General features: G+C 34.2%; 3 protein-coding genes across 5 annotated transcripts; 1 reads left to right on the top strand and 2 right to left on the bottom strand.

The window, feature by feature from the left end:
* Positions 1-1855: 1855 nt before the first annotated feature.
* Positions 1856-8178, bottom strand: LOC143469597 (uncharacterized). 2 transcript variants are annotated; one of them, XM_076967344.1, is made up of 7 exons: positions 7803-8178; positions 6450-6540; positions 5857-6139; positions 5664-5755; positions 5290-5442; positions 3258-3398; positions 1856-2611 (listed from the first exon to the last, which is right to left on the bottom strand). In XM_076967344.1, the coding sequence occupies exons 1-7, from the start codon at positions 8003-8005 to the stop codon at positions 2531-2533; spliced, it is 1044 nt and encodes a 347-aa protein (XP_076823459.1). In that variant the 5' UTR covers positions 8006-8178; the 3' UTR covers positions 1856-2530. The 2 variants fall into 2 exon arrangements, with proteins under 2 accessions (XP_076823459.1, XP_076823460.1); XM_076967345.1 differs by having other exon boundaries at positions 5664-5752.
* A 5716-nt stretch (positions 8179-13894) lies between these two features.
* On the top strand, positions 13895-17810 carry LOC143469197 (uncharacterized). Its single transcript, XM_076966804.1, has 4 exons — positions 13895-14045; positions 14889-14959; positions 17236-17376; positions 17555-17810. The coding sequence occupies exons 1-4, from the start codon at positions 14043-14045 to the stop codon at positions 17640-17642; spliced, it is 303 nt and encodes a 100-aa protein (XP_076822919.1). The 5' UTR covers positions 13895-14042; the 3' UTR covers positions 17643-17810.
* On the bottom strand, positions 17795-24366 carry LOC143469196 (outer dynein arm-docking complex subunit 4-like). Of its 2 annotated transcripts, XM_076966801.1 has the most exons (14): positions 24142-24366; positions 22655-22786; positions 21925-22078; positions 21685-21781; positions 21466-21602; positions 21150-21225; positions 20898-21043; positions 20473-20692; positions 19702-19788; positions 19329-19525; positions 18993-19116; positions 18714-18822; positions 18531-18607; positions 17795-17935 (listed from the first exon to the last, which is right to left on the bottom strand). In XM_076966801.1, the coding sequence occupies exons 1-13, from the start codon at positions 24259-24261 to the stop codon at positions 18533-18535; spliced, it is 1674 nt and encodes a 557-aa protein (XP_076822916.1). In that variant the 5' UTR covers positions 24262-24366; the 3' UTR covers positions 17795-17935; positions 18531-18532. The 2 variants fall into 2 exon arrangements, with proteins under 2 accessions (XP_076822916.1, XP_076822917.1); XM_076966802.1 differs by lacking the exon at positions 18531-18607 and having other exon boundaries at positions 24142-24365.
* Positions 24367-25060: the final 694 nt, after the last annotated feature.

Below are 25060 nucleotides of genomic sequence, written 5' to 3'. Positions count from 1 at the left end.
TAAAAATCAACATCTTGTTTAAATGCAAGTGCGGTGAATTGATTGAAAGGTTGCACTTTTCTCAGCCAAACCTAGACCAGTTGACATTGGGGTGCAGCAAGTACGCTTACAAAATAACTCAACCATTTCCACCACAGCCATATAACCTATTCTGTTATTGAAATGCTGTTTTAGAGATTGAATAAATATTTACTTCATCGGCTGCAGTTTACCGAAGTAAGAAAATACCAATTATGTACCTGGCCAGCCGTTTACCAAAGTACCTTTTTCCAAATTCGGTAACCAGCAGCCTGGTGAAATAGACACTGCTTAATGTATATCAATGATATGCCAAGAGCTGCTTGTTTGCCAGCAAAAAAGCAGTAAAACACAAATTCAAAACTTTTGACTTTTGAGAGCAAATTCTACAACAATTTATCGAAAAGAAGTGAAGAACACTAATTTACAGAAATAACTAAACTACTATAGTCTACACAAGTCACAATACAAATTTAACCTAAAATTTAACTAATACCAACAGACCCTCACTTTTCATGTCTACATTTCAGCCAAAAATTCCCTACTTTTACAGATTAGCAATGCTACTTCTGCCACAGATGATCAATCCCGGAAAACTGGCCACTAACAGTATACACTACCTTTTTGGTGTAACTTCACAAGAGCACATTAACTAAAGTCCATACGGGCCTACTTTACTTTTGCACTCCCATGCATATCAGGATCTTTGAGGAGTCATTACGTCATAAGTTTTCCAAGCATGTTACATTTAACCTTGTAGGCTTGTACAAACATGTACAATTTTTTCCAATAGGCTAGGCTTACTCCTCTCCAGCTTACCGCATTTACCACAAATGACCAGACTACATTCCCGATGATTCTATTTTTTTCTGCCTTTAGCCTACGTTTCTGAATAAAACCAGAGATCTTGTTGGAGAATGAAACATTTCTCACCTTTATTGAAACAGATGTTCATTTCGATAAAAAGGTAAATGAATTGACATTTTATTTCAGCGTAAATTCCATAATTTTTTTTCAAATTGCAATTTGAAATACAAAAATCTTCATAGAATCTTAACATTTTTTCATGCAGTTTGTTTATCACTGAGTGGTAATGGAAATCCACTCACGTTTTACAGAATGCCCAGCTTAGTGATATTTTACAGTTTAACCGTAGTGAAAATAGATGGCACTTTCTAGAAAACCCTTTGGCTCTGAAAACGCGTTAACACGTTGGTTAGGAATATACTGAGTCGGCGTAGAGCTATCCTGTCAGTCGCAGTTGTTGGTATAGTGACATGATATCAAAGGTAGTCTCCAAAAAACGGTTGGATGACAAGATTTTCGTTCCACGCGAATTTACTTTAACACTAAATACTGTACCAAACAAAATATCGATAACTAACCTACCGGTACCTGGTCTGCTTGCCCCACATGATTAAGTGTTTGCGAAATTGGTTATAGTAATAGGTGTGCAGAGACTGGATATTTTAGAAATATCACTAGACTCTTCTGCAAACAAAGTAGCACTGGTTTTTGTGGAATCAACTTTCGTTGTCTACCTTACCGTCACCATAGTGTGACGTTTTCTTGATAAATGATATTAAAATGCATAATTTTTTTAGCACGCAAACAACGTTTATTGACCACATTAGTTAAGTGTATTAAGATTTAAAGTTTCTTTGGAATTTTTGCTGATTACTTACGTATCCTACACATGTTTCTGATTAGGTGAAACTAGATACTCCAAGTAGGGGATTTCCCAATTTCAACCTACGTCCTACACTAGAGCTTCAGGAGTTTTTGGTCACAAATGTGAGCATACGCCATTGTGCAAGTTTAAGACCTAGACAACTCGTGCCACCAAAATAATTTATGTTCAACCAAAACATTCATGGTAAAATATCTTTAAAAACGAGTTAACTGTAATAAGTCACAATTATAATAAAATTGCTATGAAATGCACATCTGTTGTACCAAACAAGTCTGGTTTGCTTTTAAAATGGAGTGTAAATGCTAAAACGTAAAAGCTAAGTCCATAAAAGTGGGAAGACGTGTGCAATATATAAGGTTTCATCGTACATACAGAAACAGAACAATTTCAAAACATAAAATCATTAAAAACACCAAAAACTAATACAGAGTTAATTTAAACCAAAATACTGAGCTATATGCTGATTGTTACATTAAAGTCGTCAATCATAATTAATTCATCCACCATACATTCTACAGCAAAATATTGCTGCTAGCCTGCTACATTTGTAAAATTTGTATTTACCAGTATGTGATTTATTTCAATTTATCTAAAGTGTAATTTGTAAAGTCAAATTTGGTTTAACTTACTATTGGGGCCTAAAACCAAATGCAATCATTTATGGATAACTGATTTATCTGTAAATTTTAGAAGGATAATTTTCAGCAATGTTTGTTCAAATTGTTGTAAATATAATGACATTAGTTTTATCTGTCATAACGAATTTCATACGTGGCATAATAAAATTCACAGTGTTGAGATATAAACAAATATCTGATGCTAACTTTCATTTTGAATTGCACCATCCTGTTTTTTGGATTCTTCAGTTTTATTTTGTTGTTTCTTCAAGACTTTTCCACCCTAAAATATCAAATAATATTCACACATTAACAAGTTAAACTTAAAAAAAAGTGAAATATTTGTCATTAAAAATTGAAGTGTGCATTGCAGTATAGCCTACAGCCCTACACATTAGAACATTGAAGCACAACTTTTTCGCTATTGCCGGCCACATTATAGATTTTATTTTACTGACGGCCACCAGTGTGTCAAAGTTATTTTTTATGAATTATTTCTGATATAAAGGAATAGGATTTATGATTACAATTTGTCGTTATCACACTACACTACTGCAGCTTTTGATTCATTGCACGCCACTACTGCTTTGATATTCAACCATTTACTGCCTACATATTTATATTTATTATTATTCGTCTATTCATTCTGTAACACTTCCAGGTCACAATCCACATTGTTACGCTTTGTGTCGCCTAGCTTAAGGCCAACAGTTGGAGGCACATATCAGCTTTGCTTGTAATATAGAAACTTTGCTTCAGAAACTTGCATAGAAACTCTGCGTTCGGTCTTTCTAGACTAGTTTCAAAAGCTAAATATCCGCATACAGTAGCAAAAGAGTTTTTATCAATGCACAGTCATCACAACTTATATTTAAGTATACAAGTGCACGGACGCATAAGCTATTATCCACAGCAGCAAGCAAACAAACCTGATAGCCAAGGACAGTTCCTGTGACTCCGGCCACACCAATGCAACTGGTAACACTACCAAGCTTTAGTCCTACTGCAAAACCTAATGGACCACCCACCACGCCACCCACAACTGCTCCAACCACAGGAAACATGGCAGCCTGGAATGCAAGAAAAAAACAATTCACAGTTAATTGTTTACGTCAAAGTTTTATGTGATAATTTTCAAACTGATGGAAACAAAAACCCAAAAACATTCCAGTACCAGGCCAGGTAGCAATTATTCAGAACAGGTACTCGAGTACTTTATTGTAATATAAAAACTATGGAATAATTTTTTAATTCCTTCATTCTTAAACATAGTAGGCAACTATAATGGTCAAAGGGTAACAGTGTAAAAAAAAACTTCAGATGGAGAACCACTCATAACAGTGGGTGGTTTAAGCTTGTAGATTTATAACCTATTCAAGAAAGATTAATACCTGTATGCAATAAAAACTTAACTACAAAAATTGACAAACAAGTACCAATTGAAGTACAGCATTTCAAAAACAATCAAGTACACCCAAATCTCGGAAAATTAGTGTTTGAGTGCCATTTTTGTGGTACTCTACGTAACTCAAACAATATTTCTTACATAAGAAATCTGGTTTAATTAAATTGAGGGGCAACTCCAAAAACAAGTTGGCCTTAAATCAAAGAGAAGTTGTCAGTAAATATATTGGTCAAAGAATTTGTACTAGTATGAAGCGATTAAGCAGTTATTGCTATAAATAAGCGGAAAAAAGCAAATTCATCACTTAATTATGACGAAAATGGCTGTTCTTATTACGTCACAATAACAGAAACAACAGGGATGGCTCAGGTATTTGGATCAAGTATAAACAGAATGTTTTCTGCGACAGAGAAGTGAAAAGTAATATATATAATTATAGCATAGAGTATAACAGGAACATTGTGTGTTACATAAGCCTACACTAGCTTACTGTTGGTGTATTTGTGCTGGTTAATGTAAATGCTAACCTACAGTACAGGTCAGTCTTAGCCGTTGGCTCTAGCCTACTCAGGTACCGGTAACTGCGGTAAAATCAAAAATGCTTTACCAGTAACTGTCATCTATGGCATTCCTATGCTGAAAATAAACATTACCTGCTACTAACCATCTACCTATGAAGAAGTATTCCAAACAAAACGCGTCAAAAATACAACCCCAGTCACTAGGCACACTGTAACCTCATAATAATCGCTTTCTGGGTCATAAAAAGAAGCCAAATTTGTGATGCAATTTTGGCAATAACTACTTGACTATTACATAATATTAAAAATCCTTTCACAAGTATGTTTACTGGCAACTACTCTTCGACTTAAGGCCAATTTGGTTTTGGACTTGCTCCTCACTTTAAACTTAAATTTTAGTTAATTTGGAAGATAACTTCAGTGAAGTCAACCAATAAGTCCATGTACGTACAAGTGAGATCTTTTAAACTACGAGACACAAATGAAGTCATCACAAAACCTTAACCTGTGCTTTTCCATCATTAATTTTTTGATGGAATAATTTTGGACAACCATAACTATTATTTAAAATGTATGCTATGCTGAGTCTTGATGCTGATCTTCTGAAGCATTTTGGCAGCTAAATACAAGCAATCTGGGAAACAAGAACTTTACATAAGCCTCAAAGCTTTATACCAGGGTTATTTAACGAGGGCAATACTGTCCATCAAGGGGGCAATTGTGACAATTTTTGAAGCTGGGGGCGATTTCAAGTTGTGATTTTATGATTATGTATCTGTTATTTATCGCGCTATTATTGCATAAGATCATACTTGCTTTGTTTCTGATTATTCTTTCTTTTTTTTGATAATTTGAAAGCATATTGTACATCGCAAGAAGCAAATATATTCGTAGAAAAATAATCATAGGGGCAATTTTGACCCAGAACTCCGAAAAAGGGGTGATTTCACAAAAAAGGTTGAAGACCACTGCTTTATACAGTGTAAAAAGTGCACCATGTACTGAAATTATGACAAAACCTGCACTATACGGTACCTTAATAATAGCAGATTTTTTCAATGACTTCGTTCCTTCTGCAATATTTTCTTCAGCAGATTCAATGTTTTCAGCAATGCCATCAACAACTTCCCCTTGCTCTTGAACAACTTTATGAAGATTATTGATCAAAGCATGCAGGTCTACAAGATCCTAAAAATCGCAGAACTTATGGAGGATTTATTATGCACTAAGCATAACGATAATCAATATAATTACTTTGTTTAAACAAAGATGGTAACTGTCAGGGGTTGAAATGTGCATTAAGAAGTGGGCAGTATGCAAACACATATTATACATATTTCATACACACTTGACACAAACATATTTTTACATTTTATTTTACTGTTAACATTTATTCACTTTTAACATACTCTGTTCAACTTATCAAGTGAGGTTTCGGCTTCTTCATATTTATCAAAGTCTACTTGCTTCAACTCTTTCAAAGTTATCTCTTGAAATTCTGCTACAAACGCAAAAAAAGCAGCAGCAAGATTTAAAATTTAAAAACATTAAATATAAACCTAAACATTTTTAAACATTTACACTGGTAGGTTTTCACATTACTTTCTTCACTTGTACACTGGTCGCTACAATTTCCATTTTGATTGGAGTTGCTAGCATGTTCTTCATCTGACAAAAAACTAAGTAAATCCCTTGCTTTAAGGGACCGTGGCGATTCTGGAGTTTCTGGTAACAACAATCTGCTGGGTGTGGTTCCCAGAAAATGAATTATTGCATTGTTTATTTTGGTTTTGGTGGGCTGGATGCGAAGATCGAAATCATCCAAATCTTCATCATAAATGTGATCACGAAGGTTGTCCATTTCAACAACTTTCTGTTGTAATCCCTGAATATTAGTATTCAAAAATTAGTTTAGAACATAAGGATTACAATAACTGGAATGCATAACATTTCGCTGAATACTAACACTATATTGAATGATAAGAACTCCAACTTGCACCTGTAACCTATCGTATATATACGATATACTACTTACTTAGTAATATATTACTTACCAGTAACAAATTTATGATGCCCTAACATCAATCTTGAATAGAGACATTAAGACTTTGGATTATGCACAGTGTTTTGAAACCGTCATGAAACCCAAGTGAATTGTACTACTTACAAATAATGAATTTTGTATCATAACTCACATGAACTACTTTAATAGCATGATCACATCGCTCTGTTATTTGTTTTTTACATGAGTTTGCCTCCTTCAATGTCCTTATCTCTTCATGCAACCTGTAAAGAAAAAAAGCATTAAACATTTTTCAATGTGACATCCTTATCAGATATGTACCATCTAACTGCCACACAGCCTACAAACTAATCTTAATATTTCATGATGAAAAGTATATAATAAATATATCATATATATGCAGTTGAATTCATCTATAATGGCTTTGTTTACAATGTCAATTCACCTATGTTACATTTCACTCACATTTGTTCACAAATGTTCACATTTTGTTCGTTTATAACCACACTATAGGCCACCATCTCGGCCATGAACAGTCGTTATGTATTACATAATAAACAGTACTGCACAAATTACACTTCACTATACATTATTGTAACAAAATTTTCTTTGTTTACTGTATTTTCTGCATGATTTTTGCCAGTTTGGCGTTTTTTCATTATTGGCAGATGGAAAAAGCTGACTGCATTATACACTTTTTTGTTTAATTAAAGAACAACTTTAAAATGGTTTGTGGTATAAAATCGGTCTATATCTATATAAAAATCAAATAAAAATATGGTCTATATAAAATTGGTCCGATCGGTCTGCAGAGTTGGGCAAGGGTGCACTTAAGTGTTTTTTTCATTAAATTTGGTAGTGCACTTCTGGTGCATTTATGTGCACAAATATATATATAATAAGATGTATTTTAAATCGATTTAACATTGTAGACACATTTTTTATGCGTTTTTACTTGGTTTATTTAAAGTTTTATAAAAATCATCTAGTTCGTATATACAAAGACTTACTAAAACATCAAAACCGGCACCTGAAATCCTGTGAATGCACAACTGAAGTGCACTATTAGATCTTATCAAAAAAATGCAGTCTACGTTTGAGACAAGTTTGATTGTTTTAGCACTCACTCATGATAAAATATAAAAGTAATGCTTGCCCTTACACGAAAATCTGTAATGTCTGCATACAGGGTAACATTTTGTTGAATACAGCCATATTCCTGACTGAAAAGTATAACAGACTTCAACAAGAAATCCCGAGTGTAAAGGCGCAGATTTTGGCAGTTAGTGAAGTTTCAATTATTTGTTTATTTATTACAAATTGGCTTTCAAACAACCATTTGCTTTTCTTGTATTATGAATCAGCGTGAAGATAAATAAAATCAGCAGTCTGTGGGCCTATGCATTGATGAATCCCCTGCTTGCAACTGTCAAACTTTCCATTATTAGCGATAGGTTTTAATCTGGCCCAATACAATCAGATACTAACAATATTAATATAGACAGTATTGAAGACATTATTTTACTTGTAGACTTCTTCAATGCATTGTGGCACAATATCCTCTACAAATGCATCCACCATATATTCCACTTTTTCAAAGTGCACCTTTTGTCCTGGCTTGATGGATAGTTCAGTTAAAGCAACATCTTGGTGAACTGGTTTTCTCCAAAACACATTTGAAATAGTTTGTCTCATTGGTGGAAACTTCCATCCTTTAGTAATATTCATATCCTAGCCTACAATCAGCATAGTTACTAAACCACACCCAGTTGTTAGTAAACTATTTCACCACGGACTGAACTAGAACTTCACTCCGACATGTATGTTCACAAACAAAGTCAAAGGAGCGCAAATCGGCCTCGGGTAGGGAGTACTAATTTATGTCTACTATGTACTTTGTGTTTCCGCCAAGAAGAAAAAAATAAATCCCCTTCGTAAAAATTAGTAAACCTTTGTTTTGCTCATAGATATCTTACATAAATAGACATCGCTGTACATGCAATAACATATGATATCATAGGGTTGGGACCTCGTTTGAAAGGGGACATTTTCTCTCAAAATTTGAATAATTTTTATCATAGTTTATCACAATTTATACTGTATTCTGTAACTACCAACACATATTACTCCAAATTTATCCGCTGCTGCCATACATATTATATATTATTTTATATAGCCTACATATTATAGAGCAACGAAAGAGACTACGTACATACTATATACTACTACATATATGTTGTTCTTGGTCCACAATTGCGGCTAACTTAATATTATTTTATTGGCAAATAACATGTGCCAAAGCAAAGGCTTAACTTGACGTAAAGAGACGTCTCAGAAAGCGTCTGTGTGCCTCTTTGTCTTAAACACGACTGGCTCGTAAAGCGTACTGTGAATAAAAAGAAAAACACAATTACTTTATCCGCAAATAAAATTGGTGTTCCGCCGCTATTTAACGAACAGGGTGGCGAACACTACACTATAAAACATATATACTACTTTTATATAGCAGTAGGCCTATGTGATATAAAATATCTATAGTTGTCCTACGCCATTTGGTGGGTTCGGGTAAATTGATCAAAAATTGAAACAAAGCACTTACTCATTGGTGTTCACTAAAATTAATAGAAAAATGTTTTCAAACTGTTAAAGTTTTGCAAAATAATTCGTAGCTTTAAATACAGCTTGAGAAGAGCAAGCTACATACATTTCAAACTTTTAGTATTTGGGTTTCCTAGTTGTACGGACATGTAACGACGTTGTATTATGCTAATTGTCATAATTAGCCTTTATTTCTACGGAATTCTTGTGCAGATCTGATGATATTATAATGTTATTTGTGTTCTATTTCGTACTTGGTTTATCAACAAGCGCTTTATTATATTTTGGCCGTGTTTAGTATACAGTGTGTACTATTACACGACACGGTTTTCATTACTTCCGAATCGCGTCATTCGTACTGCAGCGCTTAATGCGTTAGTTCTGATATTGTCAGTCTGATATTAGATTCTGTGGTTTCACAGTCTACTGAATGCAGCTTTTTTCTGTGATCTGGAAACAGTAACCAATTCGTTGAGAACTTATAATAAATAATTATTCAAGACATAAACAGTTTGATTCTGGTACTGTGATGTTTAACTGGCTATCAGGGGTTAATGAATGCGCTACCAATGGGGTCAGATAGCTAACAATCGATCAAGCAATAACTAACAACAGTTCACAACCCCAACAATATGCCCAGTTAGCAGAGTATAATTTTTTTCCATTGACATTTGCAAAATCTATGGTGCTAATAAACTTTAATTTATTTCTATCAACTTTTACAAGCTTGAGCTTGCTTCTTCAGGTGACTATATGCAGAGGTGGGCAGTACCGCGGTACTATAGTACCGATTTACTGTACCGCGGTACTTTTTTAGTACCGATACCGATAGGCTACCGTCGAATCCCTGTGCGAAATTACTTCTTTCAAGAAATGTAAGTCGGTCCCGGTACTCGGTACTTTGAAAACGATTACTTCAAGGTTTTCAGAAGTATGTTTTATAAAAGTTCATTCTAATTACAGTAAAACTTAATTTCAACTTTAGCACTTTTTGTTATTTTTTAGTCTAAAAATGTCAAATAAAGTTGCATAGAGTGAGTTTACATATTTTTTTATCTAAAGTAATCTTTACCGGGCCCATAACATCAGCAACACTTGTAACAGGATCCGATGTACAAAATGTACCGGAACCGAGTGCCGGCAAGGTACCGAACTACTTTTTTAAAATAGTCCCGTTATAGTACCAGTAGTACTTTTTTGAAACAAGGGTTTAGCAATGAATTGTTACTGCTGTCGTACCTGCAGAAGATATAACATGCACCACCCTATTTATGACAGGCCCATTCTTACATCGTTTAACCTCATGAATAGCGATAAACTTAATGAACGTGAAAAATATCAAGTTTAGGTTTTGTTTGACTTGCATTTATCAACGGCATGTTTGTTTTGCAAAATTAAGTTTGTTTGAATCCTAATTTTTTAATGTCACTTGTTTTCTGCAAAATCAAACTTGGTTCATGGCTTTCATCTGGGGCGCGTTGTTGAACTGTATTAACTAATCAAACTGTACAAAACTTTCGTTCATAAGCGCTCACTCCAAAACATAGATTGCCGAGCAACATACCAAAAATTTAGCAAACAAATACCTTGGATTTTTAAAAAATTTATGTCAGGCTTATGTCGTCCAACAATGTACAACAATTAGTTGATCCCAATTAACCAAGGAACAATAAAAAATATTGCATTAGAGGTAATTCCCCTTAAGTGCAAACGCCGTTTAAATTCCTAAACCAATAATACAGGTATAGGCTAACTTAATTTGCCCATCTAAACAATCAAAATTTTTCATATGATTCATAGGGAACGTGTTGATTAAATATGTAAAAACGAGGAGTTTTTATTACATGTTTCGGGAAACGCTGCTTGTGAATATTTTGTATGCATTTTATTTTATGCTGATATTAAATGGTTGAGACAAAATCCCGCGTAGACATTTTGGTACCTTTTAGCCCACCCTTTCAGGCCCACCACGGTATTCATTCAGCTTTGATTACCGGTACCGATAAACGAGCGAACAACTTTATTGTAAAATACCGGAAACGTCGATAGCATGCAATTTTGGTCAAGCACCGGTAGGCTACTGTCGCTGACAGTACTTTCAAAATACCGACTACTTTCTCTGTTTTTTCTTGACGGAAACCGTGTGTGCCAAATCTTGATAACGTAACTTGATGATGCAGACCAGGATTTAGGGGAAGGCGCTACGCCCCCACTAATTCTTGGTCCTCACCAATTTTTTGGCCAGTTCCATTGTGTTACAAATTAGCAAAAAATAAACTGATGTATAATGCAAAAATATTTACCAAATTTAAAGTTTTGCCAAAATTTAACCATTAATTTTCCCAAAATTGCGTATACATTTCGTTATAATAATTTCAAACTGCTTCATTAATTTCAAACTTTTTTCTTAAACTAAAACTAATTGAAAGCCAGCTGCACACGTAGATGACTAAAAACGGACTTGCTAAGACTAAACTATTTACGGAGGAGACTATAACTGGAAAATAGCTCCCCTAAAACGGACTCAATTTTTGAAGACCATAAGTTTTTCCACGTCTTTTTGTTCATTGCTTTTTTCCTTTGCGACTCCTTATCAGCAATATCATTGCTATAATAACCACTGCAATACTGTATAAATATTAAGTAAGATGCTATGATAGGAAAGCTTCATATAGCATTGTTATAAATTAATAAAACAATGACCAAAGTTAAAAACGTAATTGGCTCATCGTGAAACACGACAGGTTGCTGGTCGTTCTGGTTATCAAGCATCGAGAGAAAGTTTCTAAAGAGCTTACTTCCAACAATGCAAATTACGCAATGCTGTTGCTGATACGGAATTGTCCACTGTTTGATCGAGTCGTAAAAGCAAAATAAGGTTACCAACGTTGTACAAAGTAGACGTTAGACGAAAATAGTATTACAAAACTCATTGTGAAGTGAGTACGGCTACGGTCCCTGCCCATTACAAGCTTCGTTGAGTATTACGCCTAGATTTTTTGTTAGCATGTAAGTGGTTCAGAAAGCATTAAAGTTTCGTTTATGTCGCTAATCGTGGTGTAGCCTACTATTGATTTGTATACTTTTGTCCCGTATATTTTTGGGACAAATCTATTTCAGCAGATTGACGTAAAAATACCGTTCAGAAGAACGTCAAAATCGTAAGACATTTTCAGAGATTCTGTTATTTACTCTCCCAAATACTATTTTTTGCTAACACTAGCGTATTGGGCCATACGCCCTTACGAACCTAACTTTTTTAACCATAGGCTTTTTTACGTTTTCAGTCTTGTTCGTTTAGTGCATTTCTTTGTTAGCGACTACATATCAGCTATAACTTACACAGAAAACCGTATAAGATTAATAGGCAGGTTTACGGCGTTTTAAAATCGATGTAGGCCTATACGTCTGTACAACTTGTGCACCTCGTCTCAAAAGTGTAAACTATAATTTGGTGGCTGTTATATTGCACACATAGATATAAAAATATATTTCGTTTAAGGCGTTTTAAAACGGTATTTAAAGCGCAGAAACACAAAATTTTTGCGCTTCGCGCATTCTGGCTGGGTAGGCAGGTTCGGGAATCAACGCAACCTTAAATTTGTCACTGCATACTAACTGTACACAGTTTCACTTGCTAACGCAACATTACAGTTATGGTTACCGCCTTACCGGTGTTTTTTTTACAGTGACGCTGCTAATTTAAGTATTGGCTAGTTGCGCAATTCTTTATCGATTGAACAATAACAGCAGCTAGCTAGTCTTTTTTGACCTAGGCTACAAAAAGGTGTTGGAGTTCATAAAACTACACTTGACTCATACGCGGTTAAATTGTAGAGGTTGGGGTCGTTTTAGGATGCCGAGGTTGATGCCGACAGATGCAGATACAAAAATTTATCGGTCTTAGCTTACGTTATTGACTTAGTTAACCTACTACATTAGTATCTGACTCTATTGTTGCGTGCGGTTAGAATTCTCTAACCTTTCTGACAGCCGAGCGTTCTTATTATATTATAACAAATACCGTTTGCCAGAAAAGGCTTTTATTGTAGGTGCTGTACACTTTCTCAATATTACAAATAACCAAGAACACAAGTCATACGACTGTTTACACTATGTCTACTGATTTGCGATCACCACGACTGCAGTAGTACTGTATTACATAGGTCTATAACTTCACGTCTGCGTCAGCGTTTGTGTCAAGGCTCTGAGGGAGTCTCGCGCAGAAGTTCAAGCTTATAAAACGTGCTGCGATGTGGCGGAAAGATATGACAAAAAAAGCATGAACATTTCAAAGCGTGTGAACGAGAAAAAAAGTGCGTTTGCAATGCAAATTACATTCGGTTAAATTGGAAACAGTTTCTTGGAAACGACTTGGTAACGTACAAATAAGGAGCTTTCACACGAAGTTATTCGTAGCAAGTTTTCAAATATACCAACGATAGTTTGCAGTGTTCTGAAAAAGTAAGTTTATGAACTCCAATTACTAGCTGGAAAACTCTTTCCTAAGAATGATGTGGCGGGACTGAAAGTTTAAAAACTCCAATTGTTCCGGAAAACCCATTTCTAAGAATGACGTAATGATTTTACAAAAGCCACCCAGGCCTCCACAAAATTATAATTTTCTTAATGAAAGTTCCTTTAGCAATGCTGGGCCCCAGAACACTTCAACATGTAAACCCGAGACTGACTGATGTGAAGGAACGTCCCCGAAGAGCATCTGTTTGCTTCCGAGAATAAATGGAGATGTTGCGAAATAAGAATTGTGAAAAAGGAATTCGACCATACACACATCGACCTTTTGCGGCAAATGAACTTTGTGTCCTGTCCCTAGCCCTCTACTTTGCAGTCAGTTTGACAAACATTAAATACTAGGCTAACGATTTTTTACGTTATATCTCAAAAATATGAGATGTGATTATAGTTTTTTACTGTAGTTGATTTGATTATAGTAGTTCTTAATCTTTGTTAATCTATCCATTACAATAATCACCGCCAGAAGTTGTTTATATGACGTAATTGTGTAACGTGGGAACCAGGAAGTCGTGACGCAGTTAAAAACGTCAATTGATCAAAAGCTTCTCTGGATCCAGTTGTGAATACTTGAATAGCGATAAGCTGAACTTTGAGATTGGTTGGTTCATTCTTGTAATTTTAATCAGTAAAAATGGTAAGTTTCCAGTTGAATTTGAAGTTTCTTCTGATAATAATAAAAATGTTGTAACTATGTTTGAAATAGGTCTTATATCGGTATAGGCCTAGTACCCGATGGTTGACTGGTTGCAAAAACCACAGGCCTATAAATGGAAAGTGTGGCAGCTGTACACTCAAGATTTGTCAACGTACAAGCCGAACTTCTTTATCTTCACGCCGATTTTTAATAAATAAACAAAGCATTAAAGTTTGTGTGTACGCCTTCACGCCAAAATTTGGGTTTTTGCAAGCACGATTTCTTGTCAAAAACTTGTATTTTCCAGTAGAGGCTGTAGGCCATAGTAGAAAGTGAGGTATTTACGCGAAAGAGATACATCAAAGTGCACGCCTATTTATAATAAATAATCAAAGAATTGAGGCTTCAGTGCACGACACAAAATCTGTGTATTTGCTGCTTTCTCATCAAAGTGCCACACTTTTGTCGGGGCCATAAGCCTACCCGATCTGCTGATACATCGTTTGTTCAAACAACTGTTGATCTCTAAGCATAAATTTCATTATCACATGAGATAGATGGAAAAAAAATTGTTATTTCACTGCTTCAAAGAGATCGCTTCGTGACAAAGTTTAAATTTTCTACACACTTGTATTTTTGTCTTTAGTCAAGGATGTAGATTGATGCCTGATTGTGCAGTTTGCCAACTGTGCGGGGGATAAAAATTGTTTATGTGTATAATGGCTATTGTTTCATCTTGATTGGGCCAGCGATTTCTCACCCAAAACAGCAAACTTTCCAATCTGAGATGTCTGCATAGATTGTATTGCCTTATTAAATTGTTATTTTATGCTTTTATGATAGCCACTTCCGTCGTCAAGCTCTACTAATGTTGGTGGAGGAGGCAGATCACCGGGTCGTGCAGCTACTGCAAGGTGAGAGTTCTTTGAAAAACTTGGTTCCCACAGCACTTAAGTCGTAACAAAAGAAACTTCTACAAATGTATCACTTGTAGAAATACTAAATTTACACTAAATGCGTTTTCTTTAGTTTTACAATTATGATGTATACAGGAAACCAGATGTTTTTGCTACTAAGCTGTAAATATCCGATCAGTTTACGACGTATAATTTTTGAGTCATTAACGAATGAAAATTTGTGTGCAGTGTCGGCCACACATAATAAAAATAGTAATGTCGCGCACCCGGTTTAAATAGGGTAAAACCAACATCAGCCAATATTAAAACCGTAAAATGAAGTGAAACTTAAATTTAGTATTTATTTAATAACCAGGTATTTTAGTAATTAAGCTAATTGTATTGACGCAAAATGAGTGGAAAAAAGAGAAAGTATGACCAAAATTATCGGAAGTATGGCTTTATAGATACCACAGTGAACGGAAAAGTCGTACCGCAATGTGTGATATGCTTAGAAAAGCTAAGCAACGACACTTTGAGACCAAGTCGTTTGCAGCGTCATCTTCATGAATATAAAGACAAAACCTAGGAACAAACTTGACTGTGAAGCCGACCTAAGATGTGCATTATCTTCTACAAAGCCTCGAATTAAACGTTTGGTTTCCCAAAAACAACTGCATCCTTCACATTAATGAAAGTTAATTGAAAATAAATTGTTGTTTTGTTTAATGCTTTTTATTTTGCAATGAGGTGGGGCGCGGATTTTTTAAGTACCGTCAAGGGGGGCGTGTGCCAAAAAGTTTAAGAACCCCTGACATAAACTGATGAAATTTTACGAATGTCCAAACTTAAGTAAAACGATAGAAATATTGGTAAAAATGAAGCAGGGTACTGTGTTGACATTTCATCAGCAACTTTACACTACACCACTTAGGCTCCACACCTATTTATGTGAACAGAAATGGCCACACTCGCAATGAACATGCAGCTGATCAGGTTTTTTTAACACGATGATGAGCCTTCATTTGACTCCAGTAAAGCTGCATGTTCTTTTTGGGTAGCAAAACTACTTCTTCACCGGAGCATGTTGGCCGATGAATAAAAAAACTTTATTTGCAAACTGATTAACATAACGTAAAATAAGGTGCTGAACCAAGTTGAGAACACAAAGGTATAAGGAAAAGTAATCAACGAAAGAATGTTAATTAAGGCAGAAAACAAGAACTTATAGGAAAATGTCCAAAGCGTGGCGCTTGAGATTTGAGTTACTGGGATATTCAATTATCCTTATTTTCATAGGCAGTTTTTTAATGAATGTGTTTCAAACTTTCAATTATCCAAAATTTCTTATTACAATAAATAAAGTTGAGTTAACATGCTTTCTCTGTATAAGTAAAGTCTATGTTCTAAATAGGTGTATAGCATAGGGAATTTAAAAAGTGAAGTTTGATGGATGAGAATGTTACGTTTGCACAGGCTGTTAATTTTACTAGCAGCTAAAATTCAACACCAAGTTTACTTTTGGTCATAAGCCAATAATTAATATTACTGATTTAGACCAGTTTTAGTTTTGTCTAGTTTTATTTCAAATTTAGCATGATGTATTATTTTTAGGTTCAATAACGCTTCATTAATATGTTTCAATCAAAGATAAATGTGTTTTTGGTGTCCAGAAATGTTTTTTTTTAAAAGCAACCTATTTTCTGTCAACTTTTTGTCCACATTACTACCCAGTACCACCACTACAATAAAATATTTTTGTTGAATAACATTCATGCTTAGTATATAATAAAAAGTAGAAAACTTGAAAGCACTCCAGGTTTATATTTTATTATTTTTTGACTCTAAAAATTCTCGATAAAAGTTCAAGTTGAAGTCAAGAGTGCTTTCAGTTTTCTGTGTAACATTTTATTACATTGTATATTGGGTTAACACTGTTCAGATACCATCGTCCATTAAGCCAAAGTAATTTTTGTAGCGTATATGTTTTATTCATCAAGACACAACAAATACATGCTTGTAATTTTTTTCTCCAAGTATAAAATCAGTTATCTCACGATGACGTGCTATTCAGTATTTCAAGCTACCGGTTCAACTTAGCTCCATGCATTTGGCTGAATTAATTATAAATTTATAACATCTATGTTTGCAAACTTCTTTACAACTTCACGTTGTAATTAGCCGATGTTTGGAATTAATTATTAACTTCCAGAAATTACTACTTGCTGTATTAATTTTATTTTGACTGATTTCGTTCGACTCTTGAGACTGAAACAATAAACACTTGTTTTCAGAGGTGGATCTGGTGGAGCAACAGTTCGTCAACGGAAGGCAACACCAACAACAAGGGCAAAGAGTACTCCTGGAGGTGGAACCAGCAGTGCAGGAGGAGCCATGTGGAGGTTTTACAGTGAAGACTCCCCAGGACTTAAAGTGTAAGTATTTGGCTGATGTTAAATTGGCTAATTTAATATTTTGTTTTGTTTTTTTCTACTTAGTGGAAACGGTAGCTTAATAATAGACAGCTAATAGTAGTACTATTGTTGCGGAACACTTTGCCTGTTCTAGAATGCAATTACATTTCAATGTTTTTATATTTTCAATGCATAACAGGGGCCCTGTCCCAGTCTTGGTGATGAGTCTCTTATTTATTGCATCAGTATTTATGCTTCACATTTGGGGAAAATACACCAAGTCCTAGTCGCCATGGTTGGAGTTGAATTGTGTTGATCATTACATTGCCTTGCGTTTTTATATTGTAAATTTGTGACTAGTACTTTTGTAGTACACGCTGCAATGATTTGTGGGCCTCCAGGCAAGTGTTTTATGTGCAAATTATGGTGAAATACAAAGTTTTCTTGTGGTATAAGAGTGTTTAATTGAAGACAACTGGTTGCGATTAGGGGTTCGTTATACAAGAAGTTTGACAACAATATAAAAGTACAGTAATAAAATGTTGAAAATTTTTCACTCTTGAAGCTGTCACTCTGGACCCTGAAACCAAAAAAAAATTATTTTAAATTGAATAGTAAAAATATCAAGTTATAAATAATTTGGACAAATGCTATCTTTATAAAATGTGTGAAGCCTAAAAAGTTGTAAAGGTTTTTGGTTCATAAATTCAAAACTACCACGGATTAGAAGATGTACGTTTTGAATCCACTATTAAAACTCAACAGAAACGCAAAAACAATCTAAACATGCTTCAGCTAAATTACTTAAAGTCAATGTTCCCTCTAATTAACAATGGCATAACAATGCAAAAAACTAGCATTGTACATTTTTCTTGTACCAATCTCACAGTGATTATGAATTTCTTTTGATAGCTGATATTTTGTTTGCTATGATGCAATAAACTTTGCTTAAAGTAACAGCAAGAAGATAATTCTTCAATCTGAAACAACTAAATCTGGGATGAAACTAATTGTTTCTTTGTAACCAAGAGCCAAATTGGAACTTAGTCTAACTATAAACAAAAATATATTTCTTGTAGCATGCAAAATTGTCGTGACAATTGGCTAAGCTCTCAGTGAAACCTAAATTAATTTACTGCTAACTGCAAAATGTCACGCAAAACCACATGGTTCACATTTAGGATTTTCTTGATGATGACGACGAGGATGAGGAAGATGAAGAGGAACGTCTTGAACTCTGAGCGGTATGCTCCTGTTCAAAATTACTTTTACTATCTCGGATTTGATAAAAAAAAGCCTAACAATCGAGGAAGACCTGATCTTAGTTTTTTTCAGCCGGAAAATAATATTTCCCTCACCTCTTCAGCTGTAGCAGATGTTTCTTCATTTTCTGAAGTGACGGCTGGTTCCTCCGTAGTTTCATTTTCAGATGGAGGTTCAGCTGCTTCATCTGTTGGTTTATCAAGTCTGCCAACGTTGGTAGATAAATTTAACCCAAACTAAAATCATAGTTACAAGTTACACATCAAAACAATAATTGACAACATCTGCATTTTATAGAGTGATTAAATAACACTTGGTTAAATCGAAACAGAAGAAGCTACAATTTGTAACTTTGGAGATATGAAATGATTTACTTTCCCCTGACGTCTTCCAGTGCTTTGGTGATTGCAACTACAGCAGCATCGTCTCTTTGTGACTTTGCTGTCTCCAAGGATTGCTCAAATGACTTCACGGCTGCTTCATATTCACCCAATTTAACTGTTATAAAAACAAAAGTTAATATATAGCCGCTATTGATAAATATAGTGATATTACAAAAAATCAAGCAGTATAACATGTCATATTTTTTAAGTATAATTATTCATGTATTCTGCTTGACAGGCACTGCAAACTGTTACTTTTCTTCATGTTTTTTGAGATAATATGGTCAGTGACCAAAACAATTTAGAGGTATTTTCCATGCAAGTTACCTTCAGCTTGAGCAATTAAGACGCCAGCATTTAGTTGCCAAACTTCATCTTCTGCGTTTTTGGCTTCATTTAAAGATTTTTGACCAAATTCCTTTGCTTTTTCACTTTCTCCAAGTTCTAAGTGACATCTACCAATCTCATGGAACAGCCAAGTGCTTTCAAGAGCTGACTTGCTAAGTGGAAGTTTCTCCTGCCAGCTAAAACAACACTTTTATTCTTAGACCAATAGATAAATCATATTTATGCCACATGAGCAAGTGTTTTATTGCATTTGCATTTCAATAAACATCAACATTCTAACACTATTGATGTGTAAACATTTTCAATTAATTAAGCACTTTAGTAATAATACCTTAACGGTACAATAACTTACCAACTGATGGCTTTCTGGTAATTTCCAGCTCTGGCATGAACTCTTCCCAGATTATCAAGTGCCCGAGACTTTGCATCTTGTAAATTACTGCAAAAAATACATAAATGAGATAAACCTTGAGATTAGGAAATACACAACTTTATCAAACCATCTATTACAATTTTTTGATCGCTGTAGTAATGTTGCAATTTGCAACACATGCACTACCTGACTTACAAACAAGTTACGATCCTAATGGCTGTTCAGAAATTTATGTGCAGAATGCTGTATTGGATACCTACAAAATTGGCAGTACAGAATAAGAACAGCAGACATTTTTCATACATCATGCATGTAACGCATAAGTGTTGTTCTCTTATTTAAAAGATGAAATGAAAATAAAAATGTTTATGCTTAAATTTTGGCGGGTCAATAATGTCTGTCTGGTTGAACAAGCTTTGCTGTGCAACCCTAAGGCTTGTAAAATGTAGCAGGATAACCATTCATTGGTATAGAATATCACTTCACTATGTGTGCACAAAACGTTCATTTCAAAGCACAGAACACAGAGGTACTGAAAGCAAATTTGCAAATATTTACAAATGCAACATATGTTGTTTGGACATGTTTGTAAGTAAGGAAGTGTCACCATAAAAATAGAGCACAATTTTTCACTCAATGGAGATGATAAATTTTGTAGAAACCCCTACTGTGCAGTAGTGACTATAACAATATTTCTTTCATGAAAATAAATATTAACAGGAACTAAATATGAACACACAAAGAACCTACTGTTTTTCAGCTATTTCAAGATCCTTTTGGTGATGGTCAAGTGCTTCATCAGTCTGTCCAAGATCAAGATAAGCATTGCCAATATAGCTGTGTAAGTTGGCAACTACGTCTTCTTTGTTTGGAATTTCGTGATCTGACAGTCGATTTACACCTCGTAATGTTGAAATTGCAAGTGATAAACCTTCTTTTAAGTCTTTAGTGCCTCTTCCATCAGCCAAATCTGTCAAAACAGTAATTTTCATGTAGTAAGATGCTGTAGTTAGTAAAATTTATATTTTTATTTATAAGCTGTGATAATGGAACATATTATGAATTAGCTCTCTTATTCGATATTAAAACTAAGAGCATGAACTGACGAGTTTGTTGGCATTGGTGTTTTTATTCCTAACAATAGCTAAATTTTTAATGTTTCATCAATGACTTACGCTGGTCAATTTCATCAAGATTTTTTAGTATAAACTTGGTGGGGTCAGATATCCTCTCTGTCTTCCTGTTTGACCATTTCTGTTGCATAAGCATACGATCACGCTTCCTTGCATACATTGGTTTCTGTTGACGCCAGAATTCTGTCCTGTTGAATTATAAGACGCAAATTTTGTATTTTTAATAAAAAAATGCATTTGAAATTTTTACGAAAATCATACTATTTGTACATGCAAATAGTCAGAATGACTTACCTGGTATCAAGATAGTTGATTCCTGAAGTTACGAGGTCATAAATGCTCATACCACCTGCACTGCCCTTCACAAGATCTAACAAATTTAGCACTTTGTTAACTGTTTACTTTCAAAAACTGGCTAACAGGAAACCATGATACATTTTATGTTACTGTGATTAATAGCTAAGTCAACTCAATTTAAACAATACAGTTTCAGTAAACAATAAAGTTTCAGTAAACAATACAGTACAATAACAATACAATACAGTTTCAGTATAATTAAGCAGTAAAATATCATGTTTACAATAATGCAAACACTTGATTATTTTCTTACCATCATCTTTTAGCAGTTTCTCTAAATATTCTTTATCTGCGTACAATTCACCAAGCAAAGCTTTGGCGGTTCGATGACTGGTTCCAGTGTGTGATTTCATTGTACGAGTTGCTTTTGCGGCTGGTTTTTGTGGTGGTCTGCTTAAGCAACAGACAAATCAACAATAGCTATTTGAATTTTCACTCGCACATTACAAAGCAACATTGATCAAAATCTTACCTATATGGTCCTCTTTGCTTGGCTTTTCCTTTTCCTTCATCCATCTTATTAAAAAATGACAAATCTCCTTTGTTCTCTAACTTGACTGATGATGGGCCTAGTCAGAAAAAACTATTATGAAATAAAAATTGCAGAAAGGCTTGAATTGCATATTATGTGTACTGTTGGTATTTATATGTTAATGAGTACAACATAAAGATTACATAATGAAGTAAAATTTGTAATACTCAATTGTCTTACTTCCCACACAGTTATCAATGGCTTCTTGTGCCTTCTGTATGCCGAGTCTAAACTCTTGTAACTCTGGTCTGAGTTTGTGCCCACGATGGTAAAAGACAAGTGCGTATTCAAAATCTCCCATTTGATACAAAGCTTCTGCTTTTTGATATAATCCCTGTAAAAAATCATAGTTTTTTTTAGAAAACTATAGCCTTTTTATTACAGAATCCTGTGGTTGGTGGTGAAATAGTGTTTGGTGTACAAATCTAGTTAAGTTTAGCAGCAATTTAAATGTGCTTTTTTTCGTTCTTTTTAATTAATTAATCAATATTAATAGCATTATTTCCATTCCCAATTCCCATTGAAATCAGTCAATTGAATATAATATAACACCATTTTAGCCACATCTGACAAAGCAGGCTTAGACCGTGAAAGCTGACATAAATAAATATACATAAACCTTAAAGGAACTACCATGTTCGGCTCATGCTTTTGTATAATAGCTTTAGTAATTTTACTTGTACATGTCAAGTAGGAATAGTATGTTTTACAAGTGAACATACGTCAATAAACTCTAGCAACAAATTCTTCGTTTAGCAAACAGCCAAATGTGCATCAAATACATGACATATAAATGTTCAATATTACTGAAATCAAGGCAACAAATAAAAGCGTTTTAGTTGAACTGAGTTTCACAAACACAGTAGTGAGTAGTTTATACGTTTCCATTGGCATTTACAAATTTGATCACCTTATGAAACTCTTTGTTCTCCATAAGTGAGGCTTCTGCATCTTGCAAGGCTAACTGAGCATCTCCGATTTGTAAATAGCATTTAGATCTTGCCACAAGTGCAGTATTATTTGAAGCTTCTAATTCCAAAGCCTATGATAAAAAGGTGCAAGTTTTAGAAGGACGATTTTAGCTGTTTCTTAGTGTTACATGAAACCAGATAAATCAAAATGTTAACATTGTACATGATGATAATTGTAATGCTGAGTGTATGAGCAATTCATTTACTACTTTACAAGTCTCTTTCCACATTTATTCTAGTAATTTTTCATTTTCTAGCAGTTTCCTCTGTTAAACAGATGTGTCAGAGTGTCATGTTAAAACTCTAGATAGATCTAACTACAGTGTCATATCAAACTCTGGTCAGACAACCATGACTTGACGTCCAAGATGAATGGTGGATAAAGTTGAAAATATCTGGCACGCTAAACGGTGACACATGAACTATGTGTTGTGCAAATGGGACAACCAATGCAGTTGTCTCATATGAGTGTTTATATGACTCCATGCTGGATTACAGGATTAAACCTTCATCCTGTAATATTGTTATGGAAATTAGATAATCTTATTTTGTAGCAAATATGTATAAACTGGTTTTTTCATTTCATGTTCTAATGTTTTTTTGAAACTTTATATCTAACATGATATCTTGGTTACACAAAATATCAACAAGACATGTTCATTTATTATTCATTTGCATTTTTTTAGTAACCAATAGGAAAAAAGAGTGCTAAATGACTTTAATATTTCAAATATATATAAAGTAAGTCTTCAAAATTGTTGGTATATTTCTATGAAACATTGTTGCTAATTAAAAAGCTCAGGCAGTTATAAACAAGTTTTTATTTGCAAATTGGTCTGATTTCACAAATTTACAACCGGTCTTCAACCAGGCATATAATATGAAATCATACAAATGAATATAGTAAAGTACTGCAATGCCCGACCGTGAGCTGACTTAAATATATAACGCAACGACACCTAAATAGATAAACAATATTTCATTTCCTTTCTATTCTAACATTGTGTATATATGTATTTTTTTGTAATTACATGTAAAATATACAAAATTTGTAACATTTGAAGCTTGTTGTGCTGAAGTTTTCTCCAACAAAACCAAAACAGAAAACTTGTCAATAGCCTATATTCTCAAACTATTTTGTTTGGAATCTGTAAGTTTCAATCCAAACTACTTGCGTTAAGTGTCAACTTTTAAGTCCTAAGTTTACAAAATTCTATAAACATCTGAACAGTCACAGTCTAATAGGCTCATTGTTTTGATAACAAAAGTAGTTAGCCTAGGCTAACATATTTGGGTATTCATAGAAGCTTATTAGCCTCAGTAAACAAGCTGTAAATCAACAATTTCTTTTTAAAATTCTGCAGGAGTTTAATAAAAAATGCAACCATTAGTTAGTAGATGCGTAGTGCAATAATTGTTGACTAACCGTTGTGTAACTTTCCAGAGCTTTTTGATATTCTCCTGCATTGTAAAGTTTGTCACCTTCTGCTAAATAGGTTGTAAAAGAACTTTTAGGGCCATCATCTCCGTCTTCGTCGTCATACATTTTAAAAAAATTAGTAAATTAATTAATTGCGAGAGTAACTATATGGTACAAAGAAACGATACCGTAAATCCAACAAACTCTAGCAAGATACAGACAAATCTTGGCTCAGGTTTAGCTTTGGTGTTATAACCATGGCAACTTTTATAAAATGCTGGTAACCGTCGTAAATCAAGCAAAACACTCATCGAAATCTTTTAGAGTTTAAAACCATTTGTTGTTGAAGAGTTGAAAGATACAGTATATTTATTTTACGAAGTGTCTATTTCACCGTATGTAGGTCACGCAGACTGCTGTTAAAGATAGGCGAGGCGTAGGTTCGGAGAATGGATATGCAAAAAGTTGATTTTAGCTAATCAAGATTTTATTGAAGTTAGATTTAGATTAGAAGGTATATTTGGTTAGGTTTAGGTTACTGTATTATAAATTTTAAGTTAGGTTAACAAGAATTTGCGAAAAAATAGCTTTGAACGTAAGACAGTGAAATAGATGGTGAAATGGTGGAAGCCTACATTTTATAATGTACTTTCAAACTGTGTCTTGTTAACCTTTTCTTTGAGAACCAAAATTGTTATAAAATGTAGAAACAGTGTTGCCACATATTGAAGCTTCAACATGGTCCAGTTAAACAATAGACTAATAATTCTAATAGGGGGTATAGGTATAGGACAATATCTCCAAAACTATATTAAATTTTCAGCGTCTCACCTTTGCTCGATGCATCACTACTGGAATATCCGTCACATTTACCGTTGTTGGGTGTGTCGCATCGCGACGTGAGACCGTGATCTTGGATAATTAA

This window comes from Clavelina lepadiformis, chromosome 8 (genome assembly GCF_947623445.1).
Source record: "Clavelina lepadiformis chromosome 8, kaClaLepa1.1, whole genome shotgun sequence".
In the NCBI taxonomy this organism is placed as follows: domain Eukaryota; kingdom Metazoa; phylum Chordata; class Ascidiacea; order Aplousobranchia; family Clavelinidae; genus Clavelina; species Clavelina lepadiformis.
This window is presented reverse-complemented; position numbering and strand designations above follow the sequence as displayed.